Source organism: Elgaria multicarinata, chromosome 15 (genome assembly GCF_023053635.1).
Source record: "Elgaria multicarinata webbii isolate HBS135686 ecotype San Diego chromosome 15, rElgMul1.1.pri, whole genome shotgun sequence".
NCBI classification, from domain to species: domain Eukaryota; kingdom Metazoa; phylum Chordata; class Lepidosauria; order Squamata; family Anguidae; genus Elgaria; species Elgaria multicarinata.
This window is the reverse complement of record NC_086185.1, coordinates 24,705,145-24,722,398: the sequence shown is the minus strand read 5'-3', so window position 1 is coordinate 24,722,398 and position 17,254 is coordinate 24,705,145. Positions and strand designations below refer to the sequence as shown.

The 17,254-nt window shown below is 47.3% G+C and overlaps 1 protein-coding gene across 1 annotated transcript; it reads left to right on the top strand.

The window, feature by feature from the left end:
- The first annotated feature begins 779 nt into the window (after positions 1-779).
- On the top strand, positions 780-16,282 carry LOC134409364 (uncharacterized). Its single transcript, XM_063142077.1, has 9 exons — positions 780-846; positions 3,782-3,895; positions 5,568-7,256; positions 9,163-9,262; positions 10,767-10,915; positions 11,034-11,146; positions 12,817-12,906; positions 13,601-13,723; positions 16,205-16,282. The coding sequence occupies exons 1-9, from the start codon at positions 780-782 to the stop codon at positions 16,280-16,282; spliced, it is 2,523 nt and encodes an 840-aa protein (XP_062998147.1).
- The last annotated feature ends 972 nt before the right edge of the window (positions 16,283-17,254 follow it).

The window sequence follows — 17,254 nt, the reverse complement described above, 5'->3', positions numbered from 1 at the left end:
CAACCATCTGTCAGGGCTGCTTTAGGGTGGATTCCTGCATTGAGCAGGGGGTTGGACTCGATGGCCTTGTAGGCCCCTTCCAACTCTGCTATTCTATGATTCTATGATTCTAAGGGAAGGTAAGAACTTAAGAGGAGCCCTGCTGGATCAGACCAAGGGTCCATCTAGTCCAGCACGCTGTTCACCTGATCCGAACCCACCCAGACACTACAATCATGATCTGAGCCCTCCTCAGAATGCCTCCTTTGGAGAGGCTGGGAGGATGGCAACAAGGGAGAGGGCCTTCTCAGTGGTGGCCCCATGATTTATGGGATACTCTTCCCACAGAAGTATTTCACGATCTCAAAGAACACTAAAAACCTAGTGAGGTAGTAATAATAATAATGATGATGATGATGATGATGTCCCTTAATATTTGTATAGTACTTTCACGTGTTCAAAGGGCTTGCGATACAGTAGATGTAACCCTCAGCCCTGTAAGGGAAGTGTGTCTCATTACGGGAAGACCATCGAAGTCAATGGTCTGACCCTGCCTAAGGCGGTGGGGGGGGGGGTAGGAGGAAGTCTGTGGGAGGCGCGTCTGCCCCCCCCCGCACCCCCCCCCGGTTCCCTCCCTCCCGGCATGTCCTCCTCTTCAAAAGGGCGGATCGCACCGGCGAAGTCGACGCTCTCCGCTCTCCGCCCAACGTCCGGCTCGCGCCAGTCCGGGGCTCCAAGGCGGTGCCGGCGCATCCGAGCGACCCTCCTGCCGGTCCAGTCCCTCCGAGCCGGGCGAGGCGATGGCAGCGGATGGGACGCGCGGCGAGTCGCTGCACCAGTCCGTCGGGCTCCTGAGCGTCGCCGCCGGTAAGCGAGCGAGCGAGCCTGCAGCAGCCGCCGGCGGGGGTGGGGATGGGCGCAGAGCAGAGGACCCCCGGGCCCCGTGTTGCTCCGAAGTGGTGGCTTCGCCGGCGCCGGCGCCGCCCTGGGTTGGGTCGGCAGCAGCCCAGCTGGCTTTGGGAGAGCCCATTCACAAGGAGCTTGGAAGGGGAGCTCGGGAACATGGAGCAGGGTTTCTGCGGGGCTCAGTCTAGCACTAGAGTCTGAACTTTAATCATGAATTATTTTATTTTATTTATTTATTATTGCATTTATATCCCGCCTTTTTTCCTGCAAGGAACCCAAGGAGGCGTACATAATCCTCTCCATTTTTATCCTCACAACAACAACCCTGTGAGGTAGGTTGGGCTGAGAGTCTGTGACTGGCCCAAAGTCACCCAGGGGGTTTCCATGGCCGAGTGGGGACTAGAACTCGGATCTCCCGATTCCCAGCCTGACACTCTAGCCACTACTCTACACAGGCATGATGGTGGAGATGATGATGATGATGATGATAGCACAGCCAGGGCCGGTGCCAGACTATTTTGCGCCATAGGCAAGGTGAACTACTTTCACACACCCCCCCCCCAAAAAAATGCCAACTTTGATTTTTAAGAACATACGTTTCCTGGAAAAAATAAGAAGCACAAAGCTTGAAACTGCTAGATTTATTTTAAAGTGCCAGAAATACGTCATGTCAATTATAGCAAAGAAATTGGAAAGGAGCATCTATGGGTCTAAAATGCATGATTTAATAGGAATAGCACATCAAAATCATCCCCCCCCCTAACTCACACGCACGCGTGCACACACACTCAGCATCACTCACTCCAAACAAGCACACACATGAACACATGCATTCACTCAAAGACCCCATGCACCCCATTCACCCATACATTCATACTCTCTCTCTCTTCTGGGTGCGTTCTGGAAGTCTGAACGTGGAGCTGCCCCAGCGTCCCTGGCTTCGCTTCAGCTGGGCGGGCGCGGGGCACCATCTTGCCCGCCCAGGCCCAGCTGAATCCTCGGGCCGGGCCAGCTCACAGCCAACGCGCGTGAGTGCTGCGTTGTGCCCGGCGCCCCTCTTAGCTTGGCGCTCTAGGCGGCCGCCTGAGTGGCCTCTATGGTAGCACCGGCCCTGAGTACAGCATAACTTGGCAAAGCCCGTCATGTCCACCAGGAGCCAGAAAAGAGAGATAATTATGTAACATCACAAGCATACTCTCAGTCGGAGCCAGATTTAGACCTAGTTAGAGTCAGTTGTGAGTCATGACTAATGGAAGGCCCATTGATTTCAACCGGTCTAATTGAAGTAGGACTACATCTGGGTCCAACTCTTTATATGTTAGTGTCAGCACCTAGCCTGACGTGGTAACCTTCGGGGGAACAGAACCTGCAACACAGGAACAGTCAACGATAATTGGAGAGAAGATGAAAATCGTTCAAGTCACCGTATTCAGGAGTCCCCCATCAAGGCACGGCCAGGAAGTGGACAATTGATTCCTCCCTTGCAGATGGTCGATATAATATTTTTATTAGCATTCCAGGAGGATGAGAGTTTTTCAGTGGAGGGACATAGCATACAAGTGGGTTGGTGACTTTTGGGAGGGGGTAATTTGGTTTCCTATTTTGGGAGGAGGGTGTCTTGTTTCTTCCCATCTCCTTTTTCTTTGTGAGCCGGGTCTATTAAGATTGCAACACTGCAGGCATGCTAGACAGGGACTGTCGTGTTTTAAAGAGGGGTGGGATAAACATAATTTAAACAAATAAATGATAAAAAATATCAGGAAACCCCTCCCACCCCCCGGCCGCCTTTATGTAAAACACCAAACACCACACTGCACCTTCCTGCAGGGAGACTTCTGTTTCCTCCATTAGGTGAGGACACTCTGGGGAAATTTGTCTTTTAACCAGAGTCTGGCTAAGCCCTTTCCCCAAGGCATCGCCCTCTGCCCTGTCCTTTTCTCTACCTGTTTATTTTTCTTTTATGCCACTCAGTTTCCCACAGAGCCGGCCCTACCATTAGGCAGATAGAGACAGGGCTTTCTCTGCTGTGGCACCCCGGTTGTGGAATGAGCTCCCCAAAGAGGTCTGCCTGGCTCCTACACTGTACTCCTTTCGTCGCCAGCTGAAGACCTTTTTATTCACTCAGTATTTTAACACTTAATTTTAACTCAAATTTAAATTATACTGTTTTAACTCTGTATTTTAACCTTATATCAATTGTGCTGCGTGGTTTTATCCTGGTTGTGCTTTTTATATTGTATTTTGTATTTGTATTTTTAACTTGTTGGTTGTTTTATGATGGTTTTAATTTTTGTGAACCGCCCAGAGAGCTTTGGCTATTGGGCGGTATAAAAATGTAATAAATAAATAAATAATAAATAAATAAATAAATAAATAAATAAATAAGCCACTTTGGGCAGCTGATTTGGGGTGTCATGGAAAAATGTTGGATATTTACTGTGTGATCCTATGCAGTCTTTTTTTAGACAGGAAAAAAGTCCTAGCCTTCACTAGCGAGTTATGCTTGGAGCGGCAGGACTTTTTTTCTTTCTGTTTAAACAATTGTAATTTATTTTTCCTGCCGGGGATGGAGAGAAGGACTTGTGGGATATTCTGCCTCCTGCACCAAAAGAACTGGGCTGGCCTTGGGTACTCTACACCGCAACTTGGGTGGGTGGGAGATGCCCGTTCCGGCTCCATCTCGAGCAGCAAAATGCCCAGCAGGCACTGCTTACCCAACCTACTCTGTCACCATTCCTTTGTTTATTCAATTTCCATTTTCATCCCGATCTCTGTCTCCCTGTACTTTGCAACCCCATAAAGGGCCAGCAACGCTGGGAAGGACCTGCAGAGCTCTCTGGTTTTCCTAATATCGGTTTCAGAGTGTCCCCACCCCCTCTCCACTCTTTCATTGCAGGCTCTCTCTTACTCGCGGTCCACTTCTACAGCTCCACGAGGCTGACCCCTCTGCTCTCCAGCACGGCTCTGGGGGTTCTCCTGGTCCTTTTATCACTTCTCGTGGGCTATGCAGGTAAGAAAATTGCAGACTCTTATCTCGAGGGCCGCATCTTCCATAAGGTGGCCCTCTGTCTCATATATATTCGTCCAAGCTTAATTGATCTTCTCCAGACCACTGATGCTTCTTCAGGATAGCAGGGCCTGGTCCTATCATTTGATAGGATCCTAGCATTTCTAGAAACCAGGGTTGGATAGCCTCCCCACACCCTTCAGTTCTGTTTTCACTTGAAGGGAATATGTTAGGGGCGACAGGTTGGGTAGCAGAGACAGTGGTGGGCATGGCCAGAACCCCCTGACATATTCTCTTGTTCTCTCGATCATCACCACCTTGGCCTGTCTGCATCTCTTTTTCTTAGAAGGAAGGAAAGAAAAGAGAGAGAGAGAGAGAGGAACACACACACACACACACACACACACACACACACACACACACACACACAGAAACAATCAGGGTGGGTTGGTGATTATCTTTAAAAAAAGAATGGTTTGCACTGCTGATCACCACCCTACACACACACACACACACCATGTTCCCACACCACATCCACTCCATTCACAACATTCATTCACCACACCTCATCGGCTCCCTACCCAGGCAGGAAAATTTTGGAAAACCGCAGGCTGGGGAGATTTACGCATTACAACGTGCTCTTCAGTCCTCGCTGGATTTGCCTCCCCGTTTAAAATGGGATCCCCACAGCCTAGCAAGGGGCTATTTGGCATGCTGTGGGAGCATGAATGATGACGGGCAGGAGGATGCATGGGATGACCCTCTCTGCTTGCCATCTTCTGCCTGAAAATGGTCCTCCCCCCGCCCCCTGCTACTCAAATAGCTGATTGGCAGGCCGGGGACAGCAGCCAGGTGATAGGAGGGCCCCTGTGAACCGCCACAGATAGGTGTCAGGTTGCTCATATGTGATATAAGTTACTGTTTACATAAGAAGAGCCAATGGGGGATGTATGAGATATTAAATTGGTTCAGAGCAAAGGCCCACCGGGTCCAGCATCTTGTTCACGTGGGGCCAACCAGCTGCCCCAGTTGGAAGCCCACAAGTAGCACCCCGGTTGTGGAATGAGCTCCCCAGAGAGGTCCGCCTGGCGCCTACACTGTACTGCTTTCGTCGCCAGCTGAAGACCCTTTTTATTCTCTCAACATTTTAACACTTAATTTTAACTTAAATTTAAATCTTACTGTTTTAACTCTGTATTTTAATCTTATGTCAATTTTGCTGCGTGGTTTGATCCTGGTTGTGCTTTTTATACTGTATTTTGTAATTGTGCTTTTAACCTGTTGGTTGTTTTATTGTGGTTTTAATTTTTTGTGAACCGCCTAGAGAGCTTCGGCTATTGGGCAGTATAAAAATGTAATAAATAAATAAATAAATAAATAAATAGATAGATAGGACAGGAGGGCCACAGTACCCATTTCCTGCTCATGTTCCTCATCAATTGCTATACAGAAGGTGAAGCTGTCGTGGCTCCAAAGCAAACTTGGTTCACAAGTAATGTCGGCTGGGCTTGTTTAGAATCTGACTGTAGATGTGAAGAACTCTCATTAGGCTGGACAAGAAGTCCATTTTAACCTTTGAGGCTATAACTCAGTCATGATACTGATTAAAGTTTGCAGCCCTAGAGTTTTGGAAAGCCTTCACTTCACCCAAGTGTTGCCTTTTCTCCTTCGACAGGGGTGCGGAAGAGCCTCCAAAATGCCTCCCTGTTTGTGTCCCTCTGCCTGACCATCTCGGCGCTCTGGTGCGGCTACGGAGTGATCCAGATTTTGGCCGGGCAAGAGGTCCTCCACGACGCTGCTGACTTGCGCAACGCAGCCGTGCCGGGACTGGTGGCCTTCTGTCTGGGGCTGCTCCTCATTGGCCTGGTGGGCTTTATCCAGAGAGACGTCCCCTTGGGCGTGGTGGCTTCCGCCATCTCTCTCGCCTGTGCCCACGAAATTGCTGCATTCTACGATGCCGCCTTTGGCTCTGCTGCCGTGGCTTGCAACTACCTGGTTGTCTGTCTTGTAGGCAGCTATGTCGGGATGGGCAGGTGCCTCTGCTTCCTCAGTAAAGAGACCGTCTATCTGCCGGGCACTGACTTGGCAAAAAGAAAAGCCAAGAACAGCCAGAATCTGGCCAGTGGTGCAGGCACAAATGATTTTACTCCGGTTGGCTTGATCCTGAACATGCTGGTGGCCAGCGTCTTTGGCTGCCGGATCCTGGGGGTGACCAGGGATCTCTTTGTAGGGCAGGTCCCCTGGCTCTGGGTGGGAGGGCTCTACCAACTCGGGGTCTCCATCTCCTCCTATCGCACTCTCGATGCCCTGACTGCCACGTTCTTTGGCTTCACCGCCCTCCTGAAGTTTGGAGGAGGCTATTCCCTCTTGATCTTGCTCTGGTTGCCCAAGGAGCCTGTTTTCCCCATTCCCTTCTGGGTGGCCTTTGCTGTCCTCCTTGCTGTTTTGGCACTTTTCATCGCTATCGGCAGCCTGGCTGATGGCCTCTATGTGCTCTTCTACATGGCCTGGTGTATTTCCCTAGCCTCCTACCCACATGGCTTTTTTGCAGATGGACCTCAGGGTGTGGCCGTGGCCGTTTTTGTGGCCTCGGCCCTCCTGACCTTCATTCACCTTTACAACGGGAACGCCAGTGTCCAAATCCCACGGGGGAAGCAAGCACTCCGGGCCTTGCTCTTGCGCCTCCGTGGTTGCAAGCTCTGGGAGGGGAAAGACCTCCATGCCCCCTACCTGGGCTACTCAAAGTACGCCGATGCCGAGGTGCTGGGCTACGCGTGCAGTGTGCTTGCTTCTTTTGCCATCACTGTGGCAGCCGAGCCAAAGTCCCTGCTTGCTACAGTAGTCATACCGTGGCTGGTGGTGGCTGGAGGGATCTTGAAGCTTTTGTGTGGCTCCGTGGCCTTCTCCCGTGGCAAGACCTTGGAGAGCAGTGCCTTCACCCTCTACGGGTTCATGTGGATCATCTGGGGCATCGCTAGATACGGAGGGCTTTATAGCACTGCCCGGGGATTCCAGGTTGCTGTGGGCATCATGTCTCTCCTGCTCTTCAACGCATTCCTTGTCCTTTGCACCCTCTTCCTGAGCGTCTCCTGGTTTGTTTACTCCCTCACCTTTGAGCTCATACTCATTAGCTTCCTGCTAGATGCTGTCGGTGTCATCTCAGCCGGCTACGACATTGTCGTCACCATCATCTTTGGCCTGGTTAGCTTCTACTGCTTCTTGTCTGCCCTGGTCAACAGCACCTTTGAAAGCCCCCAGCTGCCCACGGGACGCCCCATTGTGAGGCTCAGCGGCTTCCGGGGAGGAAGCGCCAACTGCCTCCACCTGCCGGCCAGGAGAGCTGCTTCAGTCAAGCAAGTGGCAGGTGAGGACATCGCAACGTCTCCTGTGCGGTGTGGCTGGTTCAAGGCTTTGGTTAGGAACAAGGCTCTCAAACTGTTCTCAAGGTAGGATGGCCATATGAAAAGGAGCACAAAAGGAACACAAAAGAAAGATCTCCACCCTGTGGTCAGAATATGAAAGGAGAGTCCAAGGAAGGTTCTATTGTGGTGTAAATGACACTGCAATCACACCTGTATGTTTGCAAATCATCTATTTTAGAGGAATAATCAAGGTGAGCATAACAAAAGTGTAACTAAGTATAACACTATAATTAACACCCCAAAACACATCCAAGTTGTACAGTAATACATAAAGTTGAATACGTCAATATAACAAAAATCACACATTACATGTACTGATCTAATGCATGAATACCACACATAATACGACAGAATAATGTGTGTAGACCCAGAGAATAAAACACTATATCGTATGTTAATCGATATAAGCGCCTCTGAGCCAAACCCACAAGGTAATCCGAGTATCAGCATTCAGGTTATTCACTCTTAAACACCTGGATGTCATCAACGTGGATTGGTAAGCTGCTACAGGTAAAAGTCTTACATATCACTGTGATAGAACCTGGTAGACTGAAAATACTATGGGAAAATGTATTCCGGAGATTTCAGATTCCTTCTTCAGTAACCATACCTCTGGAGGTCAGGCAGGCTCCGACCTTGTACTCCTTTCGGCGCTTCCTGAAAACATCTTTATCCCAAGAAGCCTTTCTTTAATATGCAGCCTTGGATTTCTGTTTTTGCTTCTTTTAAATTTTGTTTTAACTGTTTTATTCTGTTTTTATTTTCGTTTTATCTTGTACACCGCTCCGAAATTTTTCAACGGGGAGAAAATTCTAAATAAATAAATAAATAAATAAATATTTGTGAACCGCCCAGAGAGGTTCGGCTATTGGGCGGTATAAAAATATAATAAATAAATAAATAAATAAATAAATAAAATATTTCTCAAAATAGTTCACTGAAAAGATCAGTACATGTAATGTGTGATTTTTGTTATATTGACGTATTCAACTTTATGTATTCCTGTATATGCATGTTACAACTTGGATGTGTATTTGGGTGTTAATTATAGTGTTATACTTAGTTACATCTTTGTTATGCTCCCCTTGATTATTCCTCTAAAATAGATGATTTGCAACAATACAGGTGTGATTGCAGTGGCATTTACACCACAATAGAACCTCCCTTGGACTCTCCTTTCATATTCTGACCACAGGGTGGAGATCCTTCTTTTGCATTCCTTTTGTGCTCTCACAGTAGGGTTTTCTCTCCTTTCTTTTTCGGGATGAAAAGGAGGACAGGGCTTCTGTGTCTTTAACAGTTGTATTGAAAGGGGAATTTCAGCACGGGTCATTGTTATGCATGCAGCACCTGGTGAAATCCCTCTACATCCCAACAGTTAAAGCTGCAGGAGGCTTGTCTAGCGTGACCAGAAAGAAAAGAGGGCAGGGCTCCCGCAGCTTTAACTGTTGGGATGAAGAGGGAATTTCACCAGGTGCTGCATGCATAACAATGACACCTGAAATTCCCTTTTCAATACAACCGTGAAAGATAGAGAAACCCTGTCCTCCTTTTCACATGGTCACCCTGTCTCAAGGGGTCTCTTAAAACATCACTTGAGGGTGTGTGCATCTGTCTCTTTACCACTTTTCAGAAAGCTCAAGTTCATTTTGGTTCTGATTTTGTGCATTCAGACCTATTTCACCATCCCTTTGAACTTTTCCTTTCGGGGGTCTCCCCCTCCCTTCTGATGTTGCCCTTCCCCTTTTGTTTGTCAGGGTCTGATATGGCCACCAGGAGCTCCACTGTGGCTCCCATGTGTCTGTGGCCTGCCACGGTTATTTCTTGACCTCTTGCTTCTTGTTACAGATATAATGAAGATGGGAGGGGCCTGTGGGATCCCCACAGACACGGTGTATGTACTTGCTGCAGCCTGCAATCGGCCTGATGCTGTGGAGAAGGCTTACAAGTAAGTGGTGTATGTGTGGATGCAGTCCCAAATTAGGGTTTCCTCAGTGATCTCTGTTTATTAGGGCTGTGCACCCATCCCTGACCCACCTCGGAGGCCGGTTCGGAGCCCCCGAAGCAGCCCTGATTCGGCTTGGGGGTGCTTCGGGGTTGCCCGAGCTGCCTCGGTGCTGAAGCCGAGGCGAGATTTGGGCCCTCCGAGGCGACTAAACTGTTTACTACCTCTACGGCCACAAACTACAGTGGCCATAGAGGTCCTAATCAGCAGAGCCCCTGTGATATCTTAAAATCTCATGGCCTACTTCTGGTCATATACGGCGGCGGCGGCAGAAGCCGCCAGACACAAGGCCAGCGGTGGAAGCATCAGGTAAGGGACCACCGAGGGCTGCTCCAAAGCGCTAAGCGCTCCGAAGCATCGAAGCCAATTGGCTTTGGCTTCGGGGCGCCTCGGGCTTCGCCCAAACCATCTTGGAACCGAACCGAGGCAGGCTGAATCAGCCCGCCTTGGCTTGGATTAGGGGCCTTGGCCAAAGGTGCCGCACAGCCCTACTGTTTATGCCCCAGAGCCATTGACAGAAATCTTTGCAACCCACCATAACTCGCATATGTACCTGCCCGGACCCTAAGGTCATCGTCAGGGGTCCTTCTCCATGAGCCCCTGCCAAAGGAAGTGAGGCAGGTGGCTACCAGGAGGAGGGCCTTCTCTGCTGTGACACCCCGGCTGTGGAATGAGCTCCCTAAGGAGGTTCGCCTGCCACCTACATTATATGCCTTTAGATGCCAGGTGAAGACCTTTTTATTCTCCCAGCATTTCAACAGTCTATAAATAACTCGGGGTTTTAAATTCGTAATTTTGCATTGCTGCTGTTTTTATCTGGTTGAGCTTTTATATTGTATTTTATATTATGGTCTTATACTGTTGTTTTATACTTTGAATGTTTTTGATTTTTGTGAACTGCCCAGAGAGCTCCGGCTATTGGGCGGTATAGAAATGTAATAAATAAATAAATAAATAAATAAATGCAAGAGATCCATCTCCACAGATCTTGCTAGCGGTCTTTTGCTCTCCACACGCTCCTCAAGGCATTCCCACCCTTCTCCCCCAGAGCTTATTCTAGGAGTGTGCATGTATACACACACATATATATCAGAACGTAGGAAGAGCCGTGCTGGATCAGACCAAGAGTCAATCTAGTCCAGCATTCTGGTCGCACAGTGGTCAACCAGATACACCAGTGGGGAATTCTGCCAATGTCCTGTAATGACGGTCTGCCACTGCTCCCCTTCCACATTCACATACTATCATCTGCACGTCTCCTTTGAAAGACCTGCCAGGAAATAAGTGTTGGATAGTCAAGCAGGGGAGGTGTGTGTATGTGTGTGTGTAGGCATGGCTACTGTGACAACGGGATGTGGCTACTATGGCTTCTGAGGCATGGCTAATGTCCCCTACCCACTCTTGGATCATTGCTATTAAGCCACTCGATTCTCTGCCTCTCCTCTAGCACAAAGCACCAGGCTCAAGACCGCCCCATGTCCCTCTGGATTTCAAGTCTGAAACAGCTGGAACCTGCCAAGCATCTGTTCAGCCCCATCCTCTGGGACTTCATGGATGCTGCGTGGCCATCACCCATCAGCTTGGTGGTTCCACGAGGTAGGGAGGTCTCTCCTCTGCAGCCCTGACTGTGTGTGCTCCTACTCAAGGGGGCTGTTGCTCCCAACCTCTACTGGCTGAGTAAGCTCTGATGCAGCTCTTGCTTCTTCCATATTAGGGGAATGGGTGGACTACCTGGGCATGAAAGACTCTGCCAAGTACGTTGGCACAACTCAGAGCATTGCCATCCGCATCCCAGATTGCTCCGTTGCCACCCATCTCATTGACTTGGTGAGCAGAATCCATAGTCTCCATTTGTGTCTTGTCTTTATAGTTGTAAAACGTTGTGAAGAGCTGGCCGAGCTATCCTGAGATGTACTTGGTGGTGGTATATACCTAAATGGGAGGTTCCCAGCCTTTTGGGGCTGGTGGGGAATTTTGAGGGAGTGTTGCGGGTACTCTCACAAAATGGCTGCCATGGTGGGCGTGGCCAGTTGGAAAAATCTCATTTCCCAGAAGGCAAAGTGGTGAGACTGAAAGAAAAGTCACTTGCCCAAGAACCTAGAACAGAGGTGAGGTCTGAACTCCAAAACGCAAAATCACCCTTTTGAACCCATGTAGAGACGGCGCTGAAGGGCAGCACTTCACTTTGCAGCATTTCAGCCTCCTAGTTATTTTATTTTAATTAACAAAACAATAACAAAAAAAAACTTAGGAAATAAAATAAAAATCAGAAGGGACAGCCAGCTTGGTGGTTGCCAAATGCAGAGGCGTCTTTGGGCACAGTGGTGCTCACGGACATGTCACTGGACACCCCGGTGATGGCTTAAAAGAAAATGTATCTGAAATTTGCTGGGTATGTCTATCCTTACCCATGAAAATGCCCCTTTTGAAGCCCCTCAATTTAATGTGAATAAATTGCTCAAACACACTCCTGACACTTTCCCTCTAGCCACCACCAACAAGATACAGAGAACCCCAAGGCTGTGTTGATCTCTTGGAACACAGACTTGGAGACGCGCATTGTTTAATCTATTTACCATTGAAAGCCCTCTGACCAGGGATTTCTGAAGGGTCAGAGCATACTCTGGAATTCCTATCTCTCCTTGAGGTGCTTATCAAGGAACGGAATGCAACATTTTGTACGGGTCATAGGCTGCCAAAATATGGCATTGTTTATGTAAGAATGGCTTTCTGTTTATGGAACATGTATGGGACTTGTGATCAGTCACAGGAGGGAGGAGGGAAAAGTATGACTTCATCAGAACAACTCGGATGAAGTATAAATGTATGCTGATGTGTTGGATGGTTAGAGAGTCTCTGCCATTGGTTTGTACGAGGTAAGGGGTTTTCTCCTTTGTGCACAGTACAATAAAGAGTCTCTGTTTCTGGACCAGGTGTGAAGTTGTCCCTGTCCTACCAGGTTAGAGGAATTTCCCTAACACCCAGGTTGAATGGCATATATCTGAATTCAGCCTCTCAGTCTCCAAAGGGGTTGAATCTTTGCAGACAGGCTAGTGCAGAGTAGGAGAAAATGACTGGAGGGTGGGACGGAGGCACAGATTGGCCCACAGAACAAATACAGATGCAACAATGTATTTTCAAATAATCCCCTCCAAGAGGACTTGAAGCGTGCTTGGAAGGAAGGAAGGAAGGAAGGAAGGCCGGCCCAGCAGGGTTGTTATTTAATCTGAACTCTGTGCTAGACATAGCATGGAATTCTGTCTTCAAGGAGCTACCTAATTCTTGGCTTGGCTCTCAGCTCTACTGCAGAGGAAAAGCTGGCCACTCCCTCGCTATCTGTTTTAAACCAACTGACGCCGTTCTTTCTGAATCTTGCTCTGTTCAATTGACTAATAATAATAATAATAATAATAATAATAATAATAATAATAATAACAACAACAACAATAATTAATAGTATATTTAATTCTTACCTGCCTCTCCCTCTCCATCACCAGGTGGGCCCCATTACGGTCACATCGGCCAATCCTACAGGAGAAGCAGACACGACTCACCACAACCAGGTGTATGCCAAGCTGGGAGACCAGGTAAGTGGAAGTCTCTGCATATCTAGTCGATGGAAAGTTTGAGCTTCAGGCTTCTAATGAGATCAGCGGTTTTAATATTTCTGACTGTAGACCCTTGGACATGCTCAGAATAATGGCTGCTGTTGTGAGAGAAATGGAAGTGTAGACACCTCAGTCTCCCCCTTCTGAAAAGACGCGTGCCGGAGAAGGGAAGCACCCTGGCCATTGTCCTCCTTTCCTCTTCCTGTCTGAGGGAACGAAAGGGAGGAAGCAGGCTGGAACCATTTATTTTACCCAAGCCTGGAGATAACTGAAATTGGGAACCTCACTGTCATTCCTGAAGCAAGTCATCTCTTCACCTTGCTATCCTTTGAAGCAGGTGTGAATAACCTGTGGCCATTCAGATGTTGTTGGATTCAATTTCCCAGCTGCCTTAGCCATCAGAACCCATAGTGAGGGATGCTGGGATTTGTAGTCCAACAACATCTAAAGGGCTACAGATGCCCCACCCTGCTTTAAAGGTTCTCATGGTATTCCAGTTTGGATTAGAAGTGCCAAAGTATTACCCTGAGAATGGAAAGGGTGAAAATTGCTGGCCGTAAGGCAGGCCCTGGCCCTTGGATAGCTCACCAAAAGGCCTATGGGATGGAAGATCTTCTCTTCATGCAAATGGCTGAGGAGGAGACAGGGATTACATAGGATGTTTTCTCTGTAGGTGGATGCAGTCCTGTGTGATGGGCCTTCTCCAGAGAACATTGCCTCAACCGTGGTGGACTGCACAAAGATTGAGAGTGGGAACGTAGGATTCTTCAGAGTTGGCATTGTCCCCAAATCTCAGGTCAGTCATAATATATTATTATTATTATTATTATTATTATTATTATTATTATTATTATTATTATTATTATTTACAGTATACAGCCCCATAGCCAAAGCTCTCTGGGCGGTTTACATAAGATTGAAACAATTAAAAATTATATACAAAATTTTAAACCATAAAAACATGCAGCATACACACAAAAAATACATCTAGAAACAATTATAAATCACTATAAACAACTTTAAGCTGTCAGCCAATCCTAAAAACAGACCTGGGATCAGTGAATATAGCATATTGCTAATTGCCATGGGAAAAAGAAAAGTCTTTTATGAAAAAGTTATTATAATTGCTCTTCTCTTCTGTTTCCCTAACAAATGGCGTCAGGAAGGCTAAAGCTGAGAATGAGCTTTGAGTGATGCTAAAAGCAATAAAAAGGCTTTCTTTAGATATGTGAATAGTAAAAGACAGAGGAAGGAAATGGTGGTTCAACTGCTTAATGAGGATGGCAAATTGATAACAGACGACAAAGAAAAGGCTGAGGTGCTCAATTCCTACTTTGGCTTAGTCTTCTCCCAAAACCAGGTCTATGACCCCCCTGGAAAGAATAAAGTACAAGCTGAAGGGGTAGAATTACAATTTGAGGTTGATAAACAAATGGTCAAGAACACCTATTTCTTTGAACGAGTTTAAATCTCCAGGGCCTGATGAACTGCATTCTAGATTAATAAAAGAGCTAGCAGAAGAACTCTCAGAATCACTGCCTATTATCTTTGCGGGTGAAGTGCCGGATGACTGGAGGAGGGCTAACGTCCCTATCTTCAAAAACTAGCTAAAAGTGGGCTAGATGAAACAACTATTAGGTTGATCCACAATTGGCTACAGAATCAGACTCAAAGAGTGCTTATCAACGGTACCTTCTCAAACTGGGGAGAAGTAATGAGTGGGGTACTGCAGGGCTCAGTTCTGGGCCCAGTGCTCTTCAACATTTTTATTAACGATTTGGACGAGGAGGTGCAGGGAACACTTATCAATTTTGCAGATGACACAAAACTGGGTGGGATAGCTAACACCCTGGAAGAGAGAAACAAACTTTAAAGTGATCTTGATAGCCTGGAGCACTGGGCTGAAAACAACAGAATGTAATTTAATAGGGATAAATGCTAAGTTCTACATCTACAAAAAAGAAACCAAATGCACAGTTACAAGATGGGGGGATACTTGGCTCAGCAATACTACAAACAAGAAGGATCTTGGAATTGTTGTAGCTGAATATGAGCCAACAGTGTGATGTGGCTGCAAAAAAGCAAATGCTATTTTGGGCTGCATTAATAAAAGTATAGCTTCCAAATCGTGCGAGATACTGGTTGCACTCTATCTGACACTGGTTAGGCCTCATCTTTGAGTATTGCGTCCAGTTCTGGGCACCACACTTCAAGAAGGATGCTAGAGTGTGTTCAGAGGAGGGCAACGAGGATGCTCCGGATGCTCAGCTAAAAACTTTTCTTTTTCCTAAAGCTTTTAAAACTTGATTTTGTTCTGACTTTATACTGTTAGTTTTACCCTACCCAGTGCCTGTTTACCCTACCCAGTGCCTGTTTACCCTACCCTGTGCCTGTTTGCATTCTCTTCCTCTCCTTATTGTTTTATTATGATTTTATTAGAATGTAAGGCTATGCGGCAGAGTCTTGCTATTTACTGTTTTACTCTGTACAGCACCATGTACATTGATGGTGCTATATAAATAATAATAATAATAATAATAATAATAATAATAATAATCTGGAAACAAAGCCCTATGAGAAGCAAGTGAAAGAACTGGGCATGTTTAGCCTGGAGAAGAGAAGATTGAGGGGAGACATGATAGCACTCTTCAAATACTTGAAAGGTTGTCACACAGAGGAGGGTCAGGATCTCTTCTCAATCATCCCAGAGTGCAGGACATGGAATAAGGAGCTTAAGTTCCAGGAAGTCAGATTCCGGCTGGACATCAGGAAAAACTTCCTGTTAGAGCATTACGGCAATGGAACAAGTTACCTAGGGAGGTTGTGGGCTCTCCCACACTAGAGGCATTCGAGAGGCAGCTGGACTACCAGGTAGGCTTTAAGGTGGATTCCTGCACTGAACAGGGGGTTGGGCTCGATGGCCTTATAGGCCCCTTCCAACTCTACTATTCTATGATTCTATGAAATTCATTTTGGCTTAAGCTTTTGTGGACTAAAGTTCATGGCATCAGACGATGGAGTACTGTGGACAGTTCAGGTGTGTTTATACAGTATGTATAGTGCTGAGGAAAGAATTATAAACTGAGGACAAGGGAATTCAATGCAGGAAGTACTGATCTATCTATCTATCTATCTTTCTTTCTTTCTTTCTTTCTTTCTTTCTTTCTTTCTTTCTTTCTTTCTTTCTTTCTTTCTTTCTTCATAACACACCTAGTAAGGGACGGCCCAAATTCACAGAACACCCACCCATTCATTCAGTCTTTGTCTCCCTCCTCAGGTCCTACAGATACTGGAGCAAGTCCAGAGAAAATACCTGCCAGGCCAACAACGCCATGATCATGGAGAGCAAGACTGAGCACCACAACCTGGCAAGAGCTGTCTCCAGTGAGCCTCAAGGGGACTCGGCGGCAACCTATACCAATGAAGGATACGGTTGTGAAGAGGCAGCGCCATCTCCATGAGCAAAACTGTCCCAGCTGCATGAGGGGAGGGGGCTGCTCTCAAAGAAGGTCCTATTCTGTCGGTCACAGCAGAAAGGGCTTCATCCAGTTGCCTCCTGGATGATGACCTCTCTTCCTATTTCACGGGCATAAAATCTGCATGGTTTTGCTTTTGAACATTGGAATACACCAGCTTGCTCCCACCGAAATCACATTATGGCGCTTGGACTCAGTAATGGGCTGGATGAGTGTCGATAAATTGAGACTCAATCTGGACAAGATGGAGCTGCTGTTAGTAGGTGGTGCATCTGTCCTGTGAAGTGGCATTCATCCTGCTCTAAACGGCGGCGCTCTCCCCTAGAAAGAGCAAGTTCGTAGTCTGGGGTTGCTCATAGATCCAACTCCGTCACTTGTGGTCCAAATGGCCTCAGTGGTAAGATGGGCCTTTTATCAGCGTTGGCTGATACACCAGCTGCGGCCCTACCTGGATAGAGAGAGAGCCTGGCTAGTATTGGATTGGATGAGTTAGATGCAAGTAATCCCTGAACCATTCAGAAAAGCTCAGGTGGACGACAGCTTGAGGATGCAATGAAGGCAGCAAAGTAAGCCTTCTCTGCTGCCATGCAGTAGGCACGATTATAGCTCCTACACATGTTTAGTCATCTCTATGACGAGTCTTACGCCACTTACACTCCAGCTGTCTTCTGACCTGTTTCATTGCTTGGAGCTCCCCAGTAAACCAGGGCACCTTCTGAGCTCCACAGTGTCGAAGAGGGCACTCAGGAGTGAATTTGTCAATGGACCTTCGCACCTTGCTATTCCATAGTGCGACAACGGCCTCGACAGAACCAGCCTCCCAGGGAAACTAAATTTAGCAGTGCTGCTCC